General features: G+C 42.8%; 1 protein-coding gene across 1 annotated transcript in view; it reads right to left on the bottom strand.

The window, feature by feature from the left end:
- MED13 (mediator complex subunit 13) overlaps nt 1–14,651 on the bottom strand; it is a 1,552,815-nt gene that overhangs the window by 1,206,614 nt on the left and 331,550 nt on the right. The window contains exon 5 of the mRNA XM_085649419.1: nt 8,163–8,360. Coding sequence (XP_085505545.1) covers nt 8,163–8,360 — 198 coding nt within the window. The remainder of the gene's footprint in view (nt 1–8,162; nt 8,361–14,651) is intronic.

Below are 14,651 nucleotides of genomic sequence, written 5' to 3'. Positions count from 1 at the left end.
GCAAAACTTCACCTACAGGTAAGTAACCATTTAGTTTTGCAGTGTAAATCTTTTTGGGATTCGCATGCTGTGAACTGATTTTGTAGAGGTTTTCTTCCCTGTGGAGGCTGGGTTGAAGAGGGGGTTGAACTTTGAAACAAATTTTGCGGTGCTCTGTCCCGCTTGTGCCTCCCTGCTCATCTGCTCATCGTTGCAGTAGTGTTTTGTGAACGCGTGTACAGACTACCATGCGGCTGCCATACACGTCATTTTAGCAGGTGTGTGAGGTATCCGACAACTATAGTGTCTCTTGTCCTGTCCTGAAAAAGAATAGACATTTGGCACCACTTTATCTCTCCCACTTGGCTGTGGAGCATTTCCTGGTTGTCTGGCTTCTTGCTTCTCTGAAAGATCACCATTGCCTTTTCTGGAAGTCCTAAGTGTTCAGACACGGACTTCAGGAGCCATGCTGCTAGACTATGTGCTCAGTTCTGGGTAAAAAATCTTTCCCCTTGCATGGAGAGCAGATCCTGTAACCGTGGCAGTCTCTGCACATTGTGTTCCATCTCTATTTGGTCTGAGAACCACGTCTGTCTCGCCCACTATGGAGCAAGGACTATTAAAGTAATCTGCAATGGTCTGCATTGGATTACTAATGGTAAAAGTTGGATATGGGGAAAAGCATAATCAAATCTCCCTGACCAGTCTATCAACAGTGCATTCCCAAGTGAGGATCGGTATGGTTGTCTGGAAGCGAAGGATTGTCATTTTGCGTTTTATGGTGTTGTGAAAAGGTCTATTTCTGGTGGCCCCCAACTTCTGAAAATCTTTGATTACGGTCAGTAGCTCGCACTACTATGAGGAGGATGCCTAACTACACAGCTTGTCCACCTATACATTGGTTTTTTTTTGTTGGATGTATCAGCATTATGTTTATTGGTCTCTGGATGGCTCATCTCCAAATCTCTTCCTCTAGCCTCTATAGGGAAAAGGATTTTCTTCCTCATTTTTTGTTGAGGTAGAACATAGTCATGGTGTTGTCAGTTTGAATTTTGATTTTTCCTCTCAGCTGCTACTGAAAGGCGTTTAAGGCTAGAAACACTGTTTTCAGATCCAGTAAGTTTGTATTGTTTAGCCTTCTCTGGTCTCCAGACTCCTCTGATCTTGAGCTCATCATCCCATCCTATATGCGAGGCAACTTTAGTGATGGTCACTGTTGGAGTTGGCGATATGAAGGGTCTTCTCGTTATATTAGTCTTGTTCCACCATGCTCTTTCCTCCTGCACTCTGCGTGACAACCACTATATCTTCCCAACTCCCCACAGCTTGTGACTACTGGTTCTGGATCATTCCAGTATTGTCTCATATCTAACCATGCTTACGGAATTAGAGGTATCCAGGAAGCCATACTCCCCAACATATTCCCTAGAGTCCTCACTGTTATAAACTGCCTCTTCTGGTATTGGAGGGTTGCTTGTGTGATCGCCAGTATTCTCTTCTCGCATGGGTAAGCTTTCGCATCAGTTGTGTTGATTTTTGTTCCGAGAAAGAGCTTCTCTTGTTCTGGTATGATTGACTATTTTTCCGTGTTTATGAAAAACCCCAGTCTGGTGTGTCAACACTGTTTTTATGCTGTTTCTGCAGTTGTGAAGCGAGTTTGCCTTTACCAGCCACTAATCTAGGTAAGGGTAGATCTGCATTCCTTTCCTTTTCAGTTGTGCTGCAACTGCTGCTAAGCATTTCATAAGCACTCTGGGATAGAATTTTATACCGCAAACTTTCAGCTTTTTGGCCAATGGTAGCCATATATTCACTCCTGAAGCTGTAGAACAACATCTCTGAACTTCATCTTTATGAACTGATTTAAGAAACTGAGGTCTAGTATTGGCCCTAGCAAGACGTCTGGTTTTGGTATCAAAGTATATTGAGTAGTTTCCCTGGTTGAACTCCTTCAAAGGCACTCTCCATATTGCCTTTTTCTGCAACACATCTCTGACCTCTCGCTGTAGATGGCTCTTTTCTTTTTGTATGGGTGTTTTTCTTTGGTCCCCGCCCTGGTAGGTGTTCAATCAATTCTATGCAATAGCCGTGTTGGATGATGTGGAGTATCCATTTGTCTGAAGTGACCCCCATCCAATCAAGGAAGAAGGCTTCTATCCTCCCCACCGTAGGTGGGTGTAGGTGGGAGTTTGTTTTCAAAGTAACTTGCTAGCTGGTGCAAGTGCCCCTCTCAGGGGCTGTGCTCTGCCTCTTGCACGCCCACAAAAGGGCCGTCTTTGTAGCACTTAGTAGTGTGTATGCACCTGGCTTGTTCTTCGGAAGCTCTGGTGTGTAGTAGCACTTTGGAAGCCCCCTCTTCCCACCAATCTTCTAGCAAGTGTATTTTCACCTCTGTTGCCCCTGAACTACCGAGCTCCCTTGGATCTTGCCGTATTATCTTTCTTGAGCTGCTGCAGGGAATAGTCCGCTGCACTCCCAAAATGTACTCCCCGTTTAAAGGGGTGTTAATGATATTGACTTGAGTTTCATTTTTGTAGCCCGACACCTGCAGCAAGACCTACCTTCTTAGGTTTGCTCCTGCCATCATTTTTCTACTTGACGCAGCACATAGCGCAGATTTCAAACAGGTGCTGGCGTTATTCTTTTCTTCTGTGAGGGATTCCACTCTTTGACAGTGCTTTGGTAGGTGTTTCATTAGCTCTTCCCAGTGCTGGTAAGCATATCTCTTGAGCAGAGCATTACATATAGTGATGCGCCATTGGGTTGCAGCTCCCTCTTCCAACTTCCTCCCACCATATCCATTCTCTTGCTCTCCTTATCTGGAGGTTGTCCGGAGGTAGTTTGCCCTTTTCCTAGTAGTGGCTACGATGATGGAATCTACTGGCACGTTACCTTTAATGTATGCAGACCCCTTCAAAGATCTGGATGTCACCGATCTGCAGGTTCCTGGAAGACCTCTGCAACCCTGATCCAGCATGCTCCGGGGCATGGGCAAATACTGACTTACTCTGAGGGAAGCAAGGTCTCCATTAAAAAACATGTTTGAGACTTTGCCTTATCCAATTGGACACCATACTGGTCTGTAGCCCTCTTTATTAGCTAGTTGTACATGGCAAAATCATTAGAAGGCCTCAAGGGGCATCGATAGTCTCCCTCCTCCGGGAAATTGGCATCAAAGTCCTACCATTGTGTCTTGAAGCATTCCAACCCTTTAGTATCCTGAAACAGCCCCTGGGACTCTGGGTCTTCCTCATAGAAGATCTACTGGTCCTCTTCCTGTGGCTCTGGGGTCATTGGAGGGTCTATTTCACCCAGAGTCTGTCCTTGTGTGCGCTAGGTCGAAGCCTTTGATGGAATTCAGAAGTCTTGGAGGGATGAGTCTAAATCTTTTTTCAGAAAGATCAGACACCTTTTCTTCCATTCAATCTCGATCGTACGCTCTTTGGCGTTGTCTGAACGTCCATCTTTTTCAACAATGAGGCCTCTGGTGTTGGTGTTTCAGTTGTCCCTCTTAGCATTTTCTCTTAGGTCATCCTTCGACACCGGCATCTTATCAGCGGCACATTCGCCTAGCTGTCCTTGTTGTGGGACCAGAGGGGCCTTTTCAACTTCCTCTTGCGTTCAGTCGGCGAGACCTTTGGTGCAGAGATAGCTTTTGGGGCTCTAGAGTCTGTTCAAAACTTCCCCGCACTCTGCTTCTTTGACGTTACTTGCGATTGCTTCTCTGCGTTTTCTGGGTTCTACCTCCATGTCAGTAATCTTTTTTTGGACCCCTTTCCAACAGCTTTTTCAGTGATGATGATCTTCTCTCTCGACAAATCCAGGTCCCTCAGCGAAGGAGTTTCTCTCAGCGCCTACATGGCGTAGTGTGCTTGCCTTTGTTCCTTCCTTGCTCCTAAAGTCTTCGGTTTGAATTCCATGCAGGCCTTGCAGTTGTCGGTTCTGTGGTCTCTTGGTAGGCAAAGGTTGCACACCTGATGATTGCCCTTCTGGGCAAACTTGTGGTGACTCCAGGCAAAAACGAAAGGGTGTGTTCTCCATATCACTCGGAGCAGGGGGTCACCTGCCCATGCATTCTCCAGTTTTCCTTTGACGTACAAGTCTTGTATGCCCTAAGTATTTAGGAACCAAGCAGCAAGATTGAGCATGGCTTGCTCTGAGACATCCTCCCGTTTTGCTTTGTTAGCAATTTCTGCTATGCCATTATGGGTATGATCTGCCCTCTGGACCCCTCTAGTAGGTCTGAGTAACATGTCTGTCTGGTCCACTGTGGGGCAAGATGCATGAGCTTAATCTTGAATTTTTCAGGCACTCTTGGGATCGGTGGAAAGGAGTAAGCAAATCTCCCTGATCAGTTTACGGACACTGTATTCCATTTGGACTGCTAGTGTGGCTATCAGCTCGCAAAGTCTTACATTTCGAGTTTTGAGCTTGGGAACAGGTCATTGCTTGGTGTGGTCCATTTCCTGAAAATGTTGTCCATTACCTCTTGTTTTATTTCTAGGCTTTCCTGTTTTCGGTGTCTATTTTCGTTAGATTTCAGTGGTGTTCGAGTGTTTTCCAAACCTTTTGAAATTGGTGCTTATCTAGGTTTATTCAGCTGCCTAACCGCCCCTTTTCTGCACTCTTTGCCCGACTGCATTAAGGTGATGCTGTTGTGTGGATATTCATAGCTGCCAAATGTCCCCATGGCTAATATCTCAATTTAAGTCAGTTTTGGCCTTTTAACAAACATCAGATTTGATTCCTTATTATACCTATAACATGCTACTAAACCATGCACCTTTAATACTAGCAATCAAAACTGGAGGAAACTAAAGGAACAAGAAACACTATCTTTAAATATTGTATTGGAATTGCATTTATATAGTGCTTACTACCCCCAGAAGTGGCGTGTCGGCGCTTTTTTGGTGAATAGCACACTATTACGGAACCGATAAACGATTAGTGATGAATTAGTATAGTGAAATAGAATAGTAATATGAGTGGTGAATATGTTAGTTATTTGGATTGAGAAGGATAGCAGAGGGATAGAAGAGGGAAAATGTTTGCATCTATATAGCGTGGGCTACCCCTCATGTGCATTTCTTTGTACACGTACACACACACACACACACACACACACACACACACACACACACATATATATATATATATATACACACACATATATATATATATATATACACACACATATATATACACACACACACACACACACACACACATATATACACACACACACACACACACACACATATATATATATACACACACACACACACACACACACACACACACACACACACACAACTTATGGTTTAAAAAATACAAATATTCTTATGGGTCAGCTTAACAAACGTGTAGATTACTTTTGGTTTAAATATCCCAAACCTCATACCACTATGATCTCTCAAATAACACTTTTGAGACTCCTAACTCCTTTCTCCTATTCAATTGGCTGGTTCTCAAAATAGCTCCTTACTTTGATCCAAGATACTGGGAAGCATAGACAGGTTTGCTTCCTGTGATGGCATGAGAATTTCAAGGAGGAAGGATGAATCCTCCCTCAAGCTGGAAGCAATGTTTGTCTGACACCCTCTTATTGACACTATTGTACATGGACAGATCATCCGCTGGTCAGGGCATCAAAGGGTAGTTGTCGACATCCTCCTGGGGGTATACGGCATAGAGATACTGCCACAAGTCAAGTCGCCCCTGGTGCTAGAGTGTAGTGGATTTGCCTTCACTATAGTCAAAGCACTCCTGCTCCATCATGTGGTTCCGGCACAGAGGGTGTCTCGTTGTCCAGTTGATCAGTCAGTCTCGCCATTTCTGCTTAGAGTCTGCATTTCTTCTGCTTAACATCAAGCACTCATTCAATTTCAGCGGTCAAACACTCCTTTCTTTTCAAGTCCAGCAGTTGTTACATTCTGGTCCCTGTTCTTGTTGTTTAATACTTCTCGTGTGCCTGATGGCGTTGGGGGATCGTTAGAAGGCTTACCAATCCCCCCCCTCCACCCCATTGATATCCTTCAGTCAGGACTAGTGCAGTTCTTTATGCTGACTTCGAGAAGTTGACCTTTAATGCCAAGGTAGCGCTCAGTGGACTTCGAGTACTTGCCTTTCGGCATCATGGTTACCTTTCGCTTCTTTTTGGCGTCTCTTGCAGCCCTCCTCGTGGCCTCCAGACTTATCAAATGGTGGTGAACAAAGCCAAATGAGAAGGTGTGGGGGGGGGGGGCATACAAAACACGATTCCGGACACAACAACTAGATGGTGGAGTAGATGCACAGCATTTGAATCAAGAAAAGGATTCATGCTGCAAAACATTTGTTGCAATCCCCACATTTTGTCGAAAAATTATGCAAACAACGCATCTGAGCTACAGAAAACATTTCAAGTCAATACTGCAAAATCCTGCAGAGTCTGCTAAATATTATCAGAAAAATAGACCAAGGCAGTAGATCCAGGCACCACACTGACTTTTACACCTGGACATTATCACAAACTAGTATTGGTCCAGGGCTCTGCCACACCTGCACCCCAGAGAGTCACCATGTCCAGGTCAGCAGGTTGCTCCCTTTGTCCCATTATGCCGGTAGGTACATGACTGCATGAGGGTTGAGGATTTTGGAATGAATCAGAGCTTGTTCATCTTAACACAGTGTAATTACCATATTCTGGTTCAGCTCCAAGGAAGAGCCCCAGGTCTCCAGTTGCACAGGAGTGGCATTGTAGAAGCATCCAGCATGGCCCCAGGTTAACTGTTGCAATATTTATCCTCTGCACATTTCAAGGCACCTCAGATGCCACATCTAGGTGTCCCATAGTCTCTAAAATAGGACCTTTGATGGCCTCGATCACTTGTCCCGACAAGTACTACACGGGTTGGAGAGTTGATACAGAATATTTATTAGCTCAATAGGCCACAAGGTTCACACCGGATGGCAATCTGTCATTTCTTTGGAACGCCTCGACACCAGTGCTTTACATCACAGGTGAAACTAAGCCCCCAGACCAGGCCCGCATAATTAAGGTGGCAGCACAGACATACCTACACATCTACTGACTTGAACAAACCTCAGAGGCAAAAAAAGTGAGCTGTGCTCTTTGGAACTCCGTTTAGGGCAGCACTTCTGATCATACTCCCCTGCTGTAAGCCACACAATGTGTAGGGTAGTTGGAGTGATGATCATGATCTATTATAAAGGTAAAGCTGCTTGCAGAGAAGAGAGGAGCTCAGGGGGCGTATTACGTTTTGCTCAAGATACATTAGACAAGGGTAACAATTTATAACCCATTTCTCATGTGCCTTAGTTTTCACTCTACATAACGTGTTAGGAAGCCATTGCAGGGTTAGGGCTTTAGTGTACTACAGAACTTTGTGTGGTGATTTTGGTGCAGTGCCATCTGAGATCAAAGTTAATTTGTAAGTAGTGCCAATGGAGTAAGAATCCGGTTCATGCAACTGTTCATAAAAATATCAGTTTATCCAACAACTTGCTCTGGAAGGATACAACTCAAATGAAATCTCAGAAAGCAGATATGTGAGAGAGAATTTGGAACAAATGGTGCTGAGTGGAACAGAGATCACGTCCATATGTACTTGAGCCCACCTCGCTCCAAAGGCACTGCAGGAGTGGGGCTGGGTGGAACAGGGCTTGAAGTTAACAAAATTTACCAGATGCTCCGTTTCACCAGAACACCTCCAGCTCAGGCCTTTTATTTTGCAAACTATGGTTTTTAAATGTTGATCCAATAAATTCAACTACTAGAATACATTGCGTTATTATACGAAATACATGGTATTAACATTTACAGTTCACTTCAGTTTAACATCAAATAAAACAGATTGCATATGCCTTGCTAATGAAAGCTTGATAATTTTCCACACAATGTATTTACTTCTTTATAGGGAAGGGTGGCACAAAAGCATTCTCTGTAGGTCAACTCCTTATAACAGGAAGACATCTGCAAATATACACATCAGTAACAGTCCACATCTTCTGAAAACTGTATATTCAATATTTGTTATATATAAAGACTGGTATATACACTTCCGCTCAAAAATAGCTTTAACAGGTTTTACAGCGTACATCACTTATGACAGTCAAGGCTGGGAGGACAGTAAACATACCAGGTTTGTACTGCCCATCCACAAAGGCAATCTGTTACTTACCTACAAGGACTTCCACTGCTGCCAGCGAGTCGTCTTCCCAGTCCATCTCTTCCTGCCTTTCATCACGCACCTCATTAATGCTCGATGTAATAGGGTAAAACTGTTTCCATTCACCAATCAACTTCTTTGTAGCAGAGTCTGACATCTTGAATGACTGTCCCGTGAGCGTGCCATTAAGTCCAAATGGGCTGAGAATAACTAGATATTTGGAAAGAAGCAATACTTAATTGCACAAGTTCCTTTTTCACTGTGGAATTTTCCACACCTTAACGGTGCAGACCAAACTTATAATTTTCCCAATCAATAAGCTACCCTATTAGCCCATTTGAGTGCTTGAAAATCAAGATCACATCATTTGTGCTACACCAAACACTACTTTCACATTTATAAAAGCACAATAAAACAGACTTCACTTGCTGGTGATAACCATTGCTTGAAGAAAACAGCCTCTATTATGTCAAACTAATTCACGGGTCAAAAAAGTGTTCCCTAAACACAGACTTTCGTGAGAATTATGGAAACCAAAACTAAACTAAGCATTGGCAATGCCAATATGTCTGCCTTATTAAAAAAAAGTATACTTCACCCCTAGTCACTTATGACTTTAGGTAGAATTGTAACATTACATGCACCAATCATTCATCGCTGCACTCATGCTGCATTTACTCATTCACCCACTCACCAAACCACAGTACATCACATACCATCTTAAGTAAAAACAAAGAAAAACTCCAAAATGTAGCAGGCGGACTTGGAATGATATTCATAACGTAGCATTGTATTAAAGATTTAAAAACAACCAAGCTGCAACCCTGGAAAATAAAACACATTGATACACTTTGGGCAGTAACACTAAGATGGCCGTTTGGAATGAGCGGACATATGGAGTGTCACTGCAGATAAAATGAGCTGTATGTGAACAGTCAGTAGTAGCACAGTGTGGAGAACTGTCAGATGCTCAAACAAGCCACAAAATGAATGGGTGGGAGGGGATCTGGTGTAAAATAGAACTAAAAGCCTGACCCTCTGTCCCATCACTGATGCACACTGACGCAAATGAGCAAGTCAAGAAAAAAAGTATCACTCGAAGGGCAATAGAACCAATATCTAAGGAAGCTGACCCACTGAACAGGATATATGCCATCATGGGCGGAAGCAGCGTACAATTTGACACCTGAACAAACCGAAAGCTGAATAAAGCTGAACCAAACAACCTCAGTGTGTGTGGATGAATTTATTTGATTATAATTTTCTTCATTACTAGAGTCTAACAGAGCCTAACAAAGCTAAAACGGTTAGGGCAGTACTTTATTACACACAAATTTCATTTTTACTATTTAGAAAATTAGAACAGCATTAGGGCAGGCACAAATATACAATCGCAGTGCAATTCTACCTCCAGAGTTTGCCAGAGGGGGAATAAACACCAAAATCTGTGTCTGCGATTTCATCTAATATAAGCATCTACAGACTTAATAGTACAATAATCCACTCCTAAAGGCCTATTATGGTATCTCACTAGGTTAATCCCTCACTTTAACATTTAACACTTCTATTACTTGAAAAGGTACCCTTTGCAGACCACGCTGCCACAACTAGAAAATGGCTTTTGGACGGTTCAAACATAGCTATGTGGATAAGGAATAATGATCTTAAGTGAAATTGGGACAAGACAGAGCTTGTGTTCGGCAAAGCCAATTACATCTAATCTAACAACTGGTGGTAATGCAATTTAGGTACCACTCCAACCTCAAAGAAAGTGGTTAGGAATCTGGGCATGATTATTCATGATGCACTTTCTATGAGAGTCTAAATCAACTCTGTTCGACAGGTTATGGGATTTGGCACATGATATGCAAAATGTTCCACTGACTTCAAATAAGTTGTATGAAAACGATCATCCAAGCCATAACTATCAAGTCATGGGCATTTATTTATTTAGCGCAACATATCACCTGAAACTCTCATGGCGCTGTGCAGAGACTCAAAAGCTTGGTTTAGGCAAAGGCTGGCTAAGAATCAAACCACCAGGTTTTTAGCTCCCTACGGAAACAATTGTGATCTGAGATGACCCGTAGGTGTAATGGTAATTTATTCCAGAGGACAGGTGCGAGAAAGGAAAAAGACCAACCCCCTCCCCCCCCCATTCTAGTGGTACGAATTTTAATGGGTGTTAGAAGAGATTTACTGCTGGATCTTGGAGTCCTGCATGGAAGGTACCAGGTGAGTTTCTTCCTCCAATATCCAGGGCCTTTGCCATGTAGATTCTTATGAGCTAAGCAAAGGATTTTAAAATGGGTCCATGAAGAAGCCTTAGACTGGGAGCTGAAGGGGTTCTTGAAGGGAGATTCAGCACCAGTCTAGCAGCAGTATTTTGCAGTACCTGTAGTCGGGTAAGAAGATCTTCATTTATTGAAGACAACAAAGCGTTACCGTAGTCCCTACGGTTTATGATCAGGCCTTGGACTAGTGGCTTCCTTGCTTCCATTGGGAGTAATTTAAAAACTTTACGTAGCTTTCGCATAATGCCAAAACAGGAGCCAATTAAGTGACTGACTTGATCTTTCATAGACAGTTTATTGTCTATTTGGATGACTAGGTTCCGGACTGATTGTATGGCACTGGACAGAGTCCCAGAGATTGAGGCCACCAGTCATTTGACCAGTGTTCATAAGCTTTGCCAAAAATAACTATTTCAGATTTTCCTCCGTTTGATTGTAGATGGTTTAAATTCATCCATCTGTCAATGTAGATCATGCAGTTTTGGAAACGTAACTTAGTGTCAGCTGGATATGGGCCTAAGGTGATCAGGATCGGAGTGTCATCGGCGTATGACACTACTTCAAAGCCGTAAGATCTGATCACCTTGGCCAGAGGAGTTACGTAAAGATGAAAAAAGTGTCAGGCTCAATATAGAGCCCCGAGGCACTCCCATCCTTACTGGCCTGTCGTTGGAAACAATGTCATCAATCTGGATAGCTGTGACTCGATCAGTTAGATGACTTCTCAGCCATTTAAGGGCTTTCCCATGGACACCATTCTCCCAGAGTCTCAGATCTAAAATACTGTGGGAGATGGTGCCAAAGGCCGCAGATAGATCTAGCAGGATGAGAATAGATGATTGACCTCTGTCCAATGCTAGTCTGATATTGTCTGTAACTTTAACCAGCGCAGTTTCGGTACTGTGGGCAGCCCTAAAACCTGACTGGGACGAGTCCAGAAGACCATGGCTTTCCAGGTGAGTGACAAGCTGTCTGTAGACCAGTAACTCAAGCATCTTCCCAAAATATGGGAGGAGTGAGATGATACGATAGTTTACTGGGATATTGGGGTCTGCAGTGGATTTCTTAAGGATGGACCGCACTCTGGCGGCTTTCCATATCTTAGGAACAACTGCCTGTGATAGTGAGCAATTAAATAGGTCGGTAAGATGGTCCACAAATACAGGTGCAATAGTTGGGAGAAACAGTGGTGGTATGGGATCTACCGGTGAGCCAGATTTAATTTTTTCCATTGCTCCTAACTTATCTTCCAACTTACAAGGGGAAAAATCTTCCAGAATGGGAAGGGAACTGGTGGGAGCGTAAAGATAACTTCGTGAGATGTTACTTTTCTCTTGGGGTGGGAAGGAGTCGTGAATTGCGTTGATTTTATTGTCAAAGTATTCAAAAAGAGAATCCACCCAGTTTTGTGAGACAGATACGGATGTCTGTACTGGAGGTGACGTAAACTCTTTTAAGATGTTATAAAGCTCCTTGTTGGAATTTGCAGCTTTTTCTATTTGGTTTAAGAGAAATGATTTTTTTGCTAGTTTAATATTCTCCAAATAGCTAAGGTGAATACTTCTATATCTTTCCCGATCCAACTGACATTTGTTCTTTCTCCATTTCCGTTCTGCTGTCCTACAGGAGAGCTTTATTTCCTTCAGTTGTTCCATAAACCAGGGAGCAGTTCTAGGTTTAAATTTAGCTTTCGTGAGGGGAGCTATTTTATTCAGTGTAGACATTATTTCTCCCTCTAGAGAGGTTGCAACCAAGTCCATGTTGTCTGCTTGATATTTAGGTGGAGGGGTAAAATGGGTTAAAAAGGAAGTGAGTCACTTTCCGCCATGGTCTTCGACTTTTGATTTCACTTTTTAACTCACTTTTACTTTTATGGACTGGGATGGTAAATTTCAGCAGATCATGGTCTGACCATAATAGCGGGTGCAGAGGTTCCACCATAATATCTGAGGAATTTGTGAATATTAAATCAAGCGTATGGCCTGCAGAATAGGTGGAGCTGCCCATCAGTTGTGAGAGTCCGAGGGAACTCATTTGTGAGAAGTTGATGGGTATTTGGATCCGATAGGATCTCTGCATGATGAATAAAGTCCTATCAAGAGAAAAAAATCAGATGCTAGCACATGTGGGGCAATATTCTCCAGTAAATTATATGTAAAATCATTTTTCGGGACCTGGTGGTCTATAAACCAGAGCTCCTCTCCAGGTAATCTGGGAGAGATTATCAATTCTAAAAATACATATTTGATTGATCTGTGCTGGTGAATTCTAAAGTAGTGAAGTCTTGATTATGGCAACACCCTTTAAGTGGCATGGCAGACAATCTGTTCACCCGTCTAAAGACCATCCAAAATCTGTTTGCCCTCATGATTTACAATCTCATTTTCAAAACTGCTTCACTTCACTGACTATCAGGGGTAAGGATACCATCTTTAAATTGCAGTGCCATATAGGACATCGTTTATTTCTCAGGCCCTGCTTACTTTCAGAGTAAACTTTCTTTCTACAGACATCTCAGGGCTTTACAATCTGCCAACCTGATTCTTTCGCATACAGGGCATATACGCTTTGCTAAAACGGGAGGTCGCTCTTCTGCCTTTCTGGAGTCTTATCAGTAGAATTCTCACACAGACTATTAGATAAACATCCAATTTCTCTACATCCAAAAACATCAAAAACAAATGTTGGTCCACTGTGACTCACCGGACCGACAGCGCAAGCACACCCCTTCAGGAGAGAGTTTGTAACAATACAAGACTATATAACGTAACTGACTTGTCACTATAAACAACCAGGCCTACTATATTCGGCCTTTTTAGCAGAACACAAGCAATAAAAGTGAAATCACAACTTCTGCCCAATGAAATCCTATAGCAATTAAAATCCCTTCCCTTCCCCAAACCTCCCCCCCCCCCCCCCTCTCCGCATAGTGCTTTCGTGCCCATCACACAGTGGCATAAACAGCAGCACTGGCAAGCCAAACTTAAAAATGAGACCCGGGTAAATGAATCTTTCTGCACTTAAGGATGGGATTTTTTAAATTTTTATTTCAAAGTATTTTATTAATTTTATATAGACAAGACATTAGCATTTCTGTTACAAGGTTAGCCAATTGTAGTTTGTACAACAGTGTTAACAGTACCTTCGAAACACATGCTTAGCTAACCTCACCTGACGTGGTTTAGTGAGAACAAGAAACAAAACAAAAAAAAAGGATAGAAAAAAAGCAGGAGAGAAAGGGGTGAAAGAAATACACAAGAACGGCTCAGTAATTGTGAGACTTATAAACGCCTGATCAAGCCGCCACATCCCTTGCTTGCTTATGCCGAGATAGGGAGACTAGTCAGTCCAACCGATCCGTAGGGTCATAGTGACTGCGCACAGTTACCTTCTTTTTACCGCACTTGAAGGGGTCAGGGGAGTGTCGCCGGGACGAATTGGTTTCATGGGGGTTCGTAGAAGTCTAGGTATGTGTAATTGGTAGATTTGAAAAACATGTGTAAAATACACTCACTAAGTGTTAGAAAATATGGGTTGTTTGCATTCACAAAAATTAACATTTCTGGTTATCCAAAATATTGAACTGCTCCAAACATTCACAAGTAGGTCAGTCATTAAGCAGTCATCAGCATATCATGTTTGTGTGCATCAGCATTAAAAAACTAGCACTGGTATCTTCAATTGGCCTGATAAGCATGCAACACCCATCTTTTTTTGCAAACGTCAGCAATAAGCATCAAAGTAAAACGAAAATGCTGGTATCTAATAGAGGCACGGATATGTAACATTTTAAAAAATGATAAAAAGCCTCATCGGAAAAAATACATAAAATAGCATTGGAAAAACCAATAAGTCTCCCCGTTAAGACACATTGACTTTGCCAATGCTTTATTGCAGATGCAGTGAGTTATTGGTGGGGTGTGGCAGGCTGTTGGATCAGCAACTGAGGAAAACAAATTACTAGCACAAAAGTGCATTTTGATTCATGGAGCAGCCTGGCACCTGCCACGCCCTCCAAAAAACAGTCAAATGCAATACTTTTTTTTTCTTCCAAAGGACTGTGAGGGGTAGGGGAGTTACAGAGGAAGAAGAGGTAGACGGGAAAGCAAAGGGGAGTGTGCACAAGGGAGCTAAGACAAGCCATACAGGGGGTGAGGACAGTAGTTGGTGAGCATGGTATGGTACAGAGGGAGCAACACGGTGACAG

The sequence above is a fragment of the Triturus cristatus genome, chromosome 3_2 (assembly GCF_964204655.1).
Source record: "Triturus cristatus chromosome 3_2, aTriCri1.1, whole genome shotgun sequence".
Classification (NCBI taxonomy): domain Eukaryota; kingdom Metazoa; phylum Chordata; class Amphibia; order Caudata; family Salamandridae; genus Triturus; species Triturus cristatus.
This window is presented reverse-complemented; position numbering and strand designations above follow the sequence as displayed.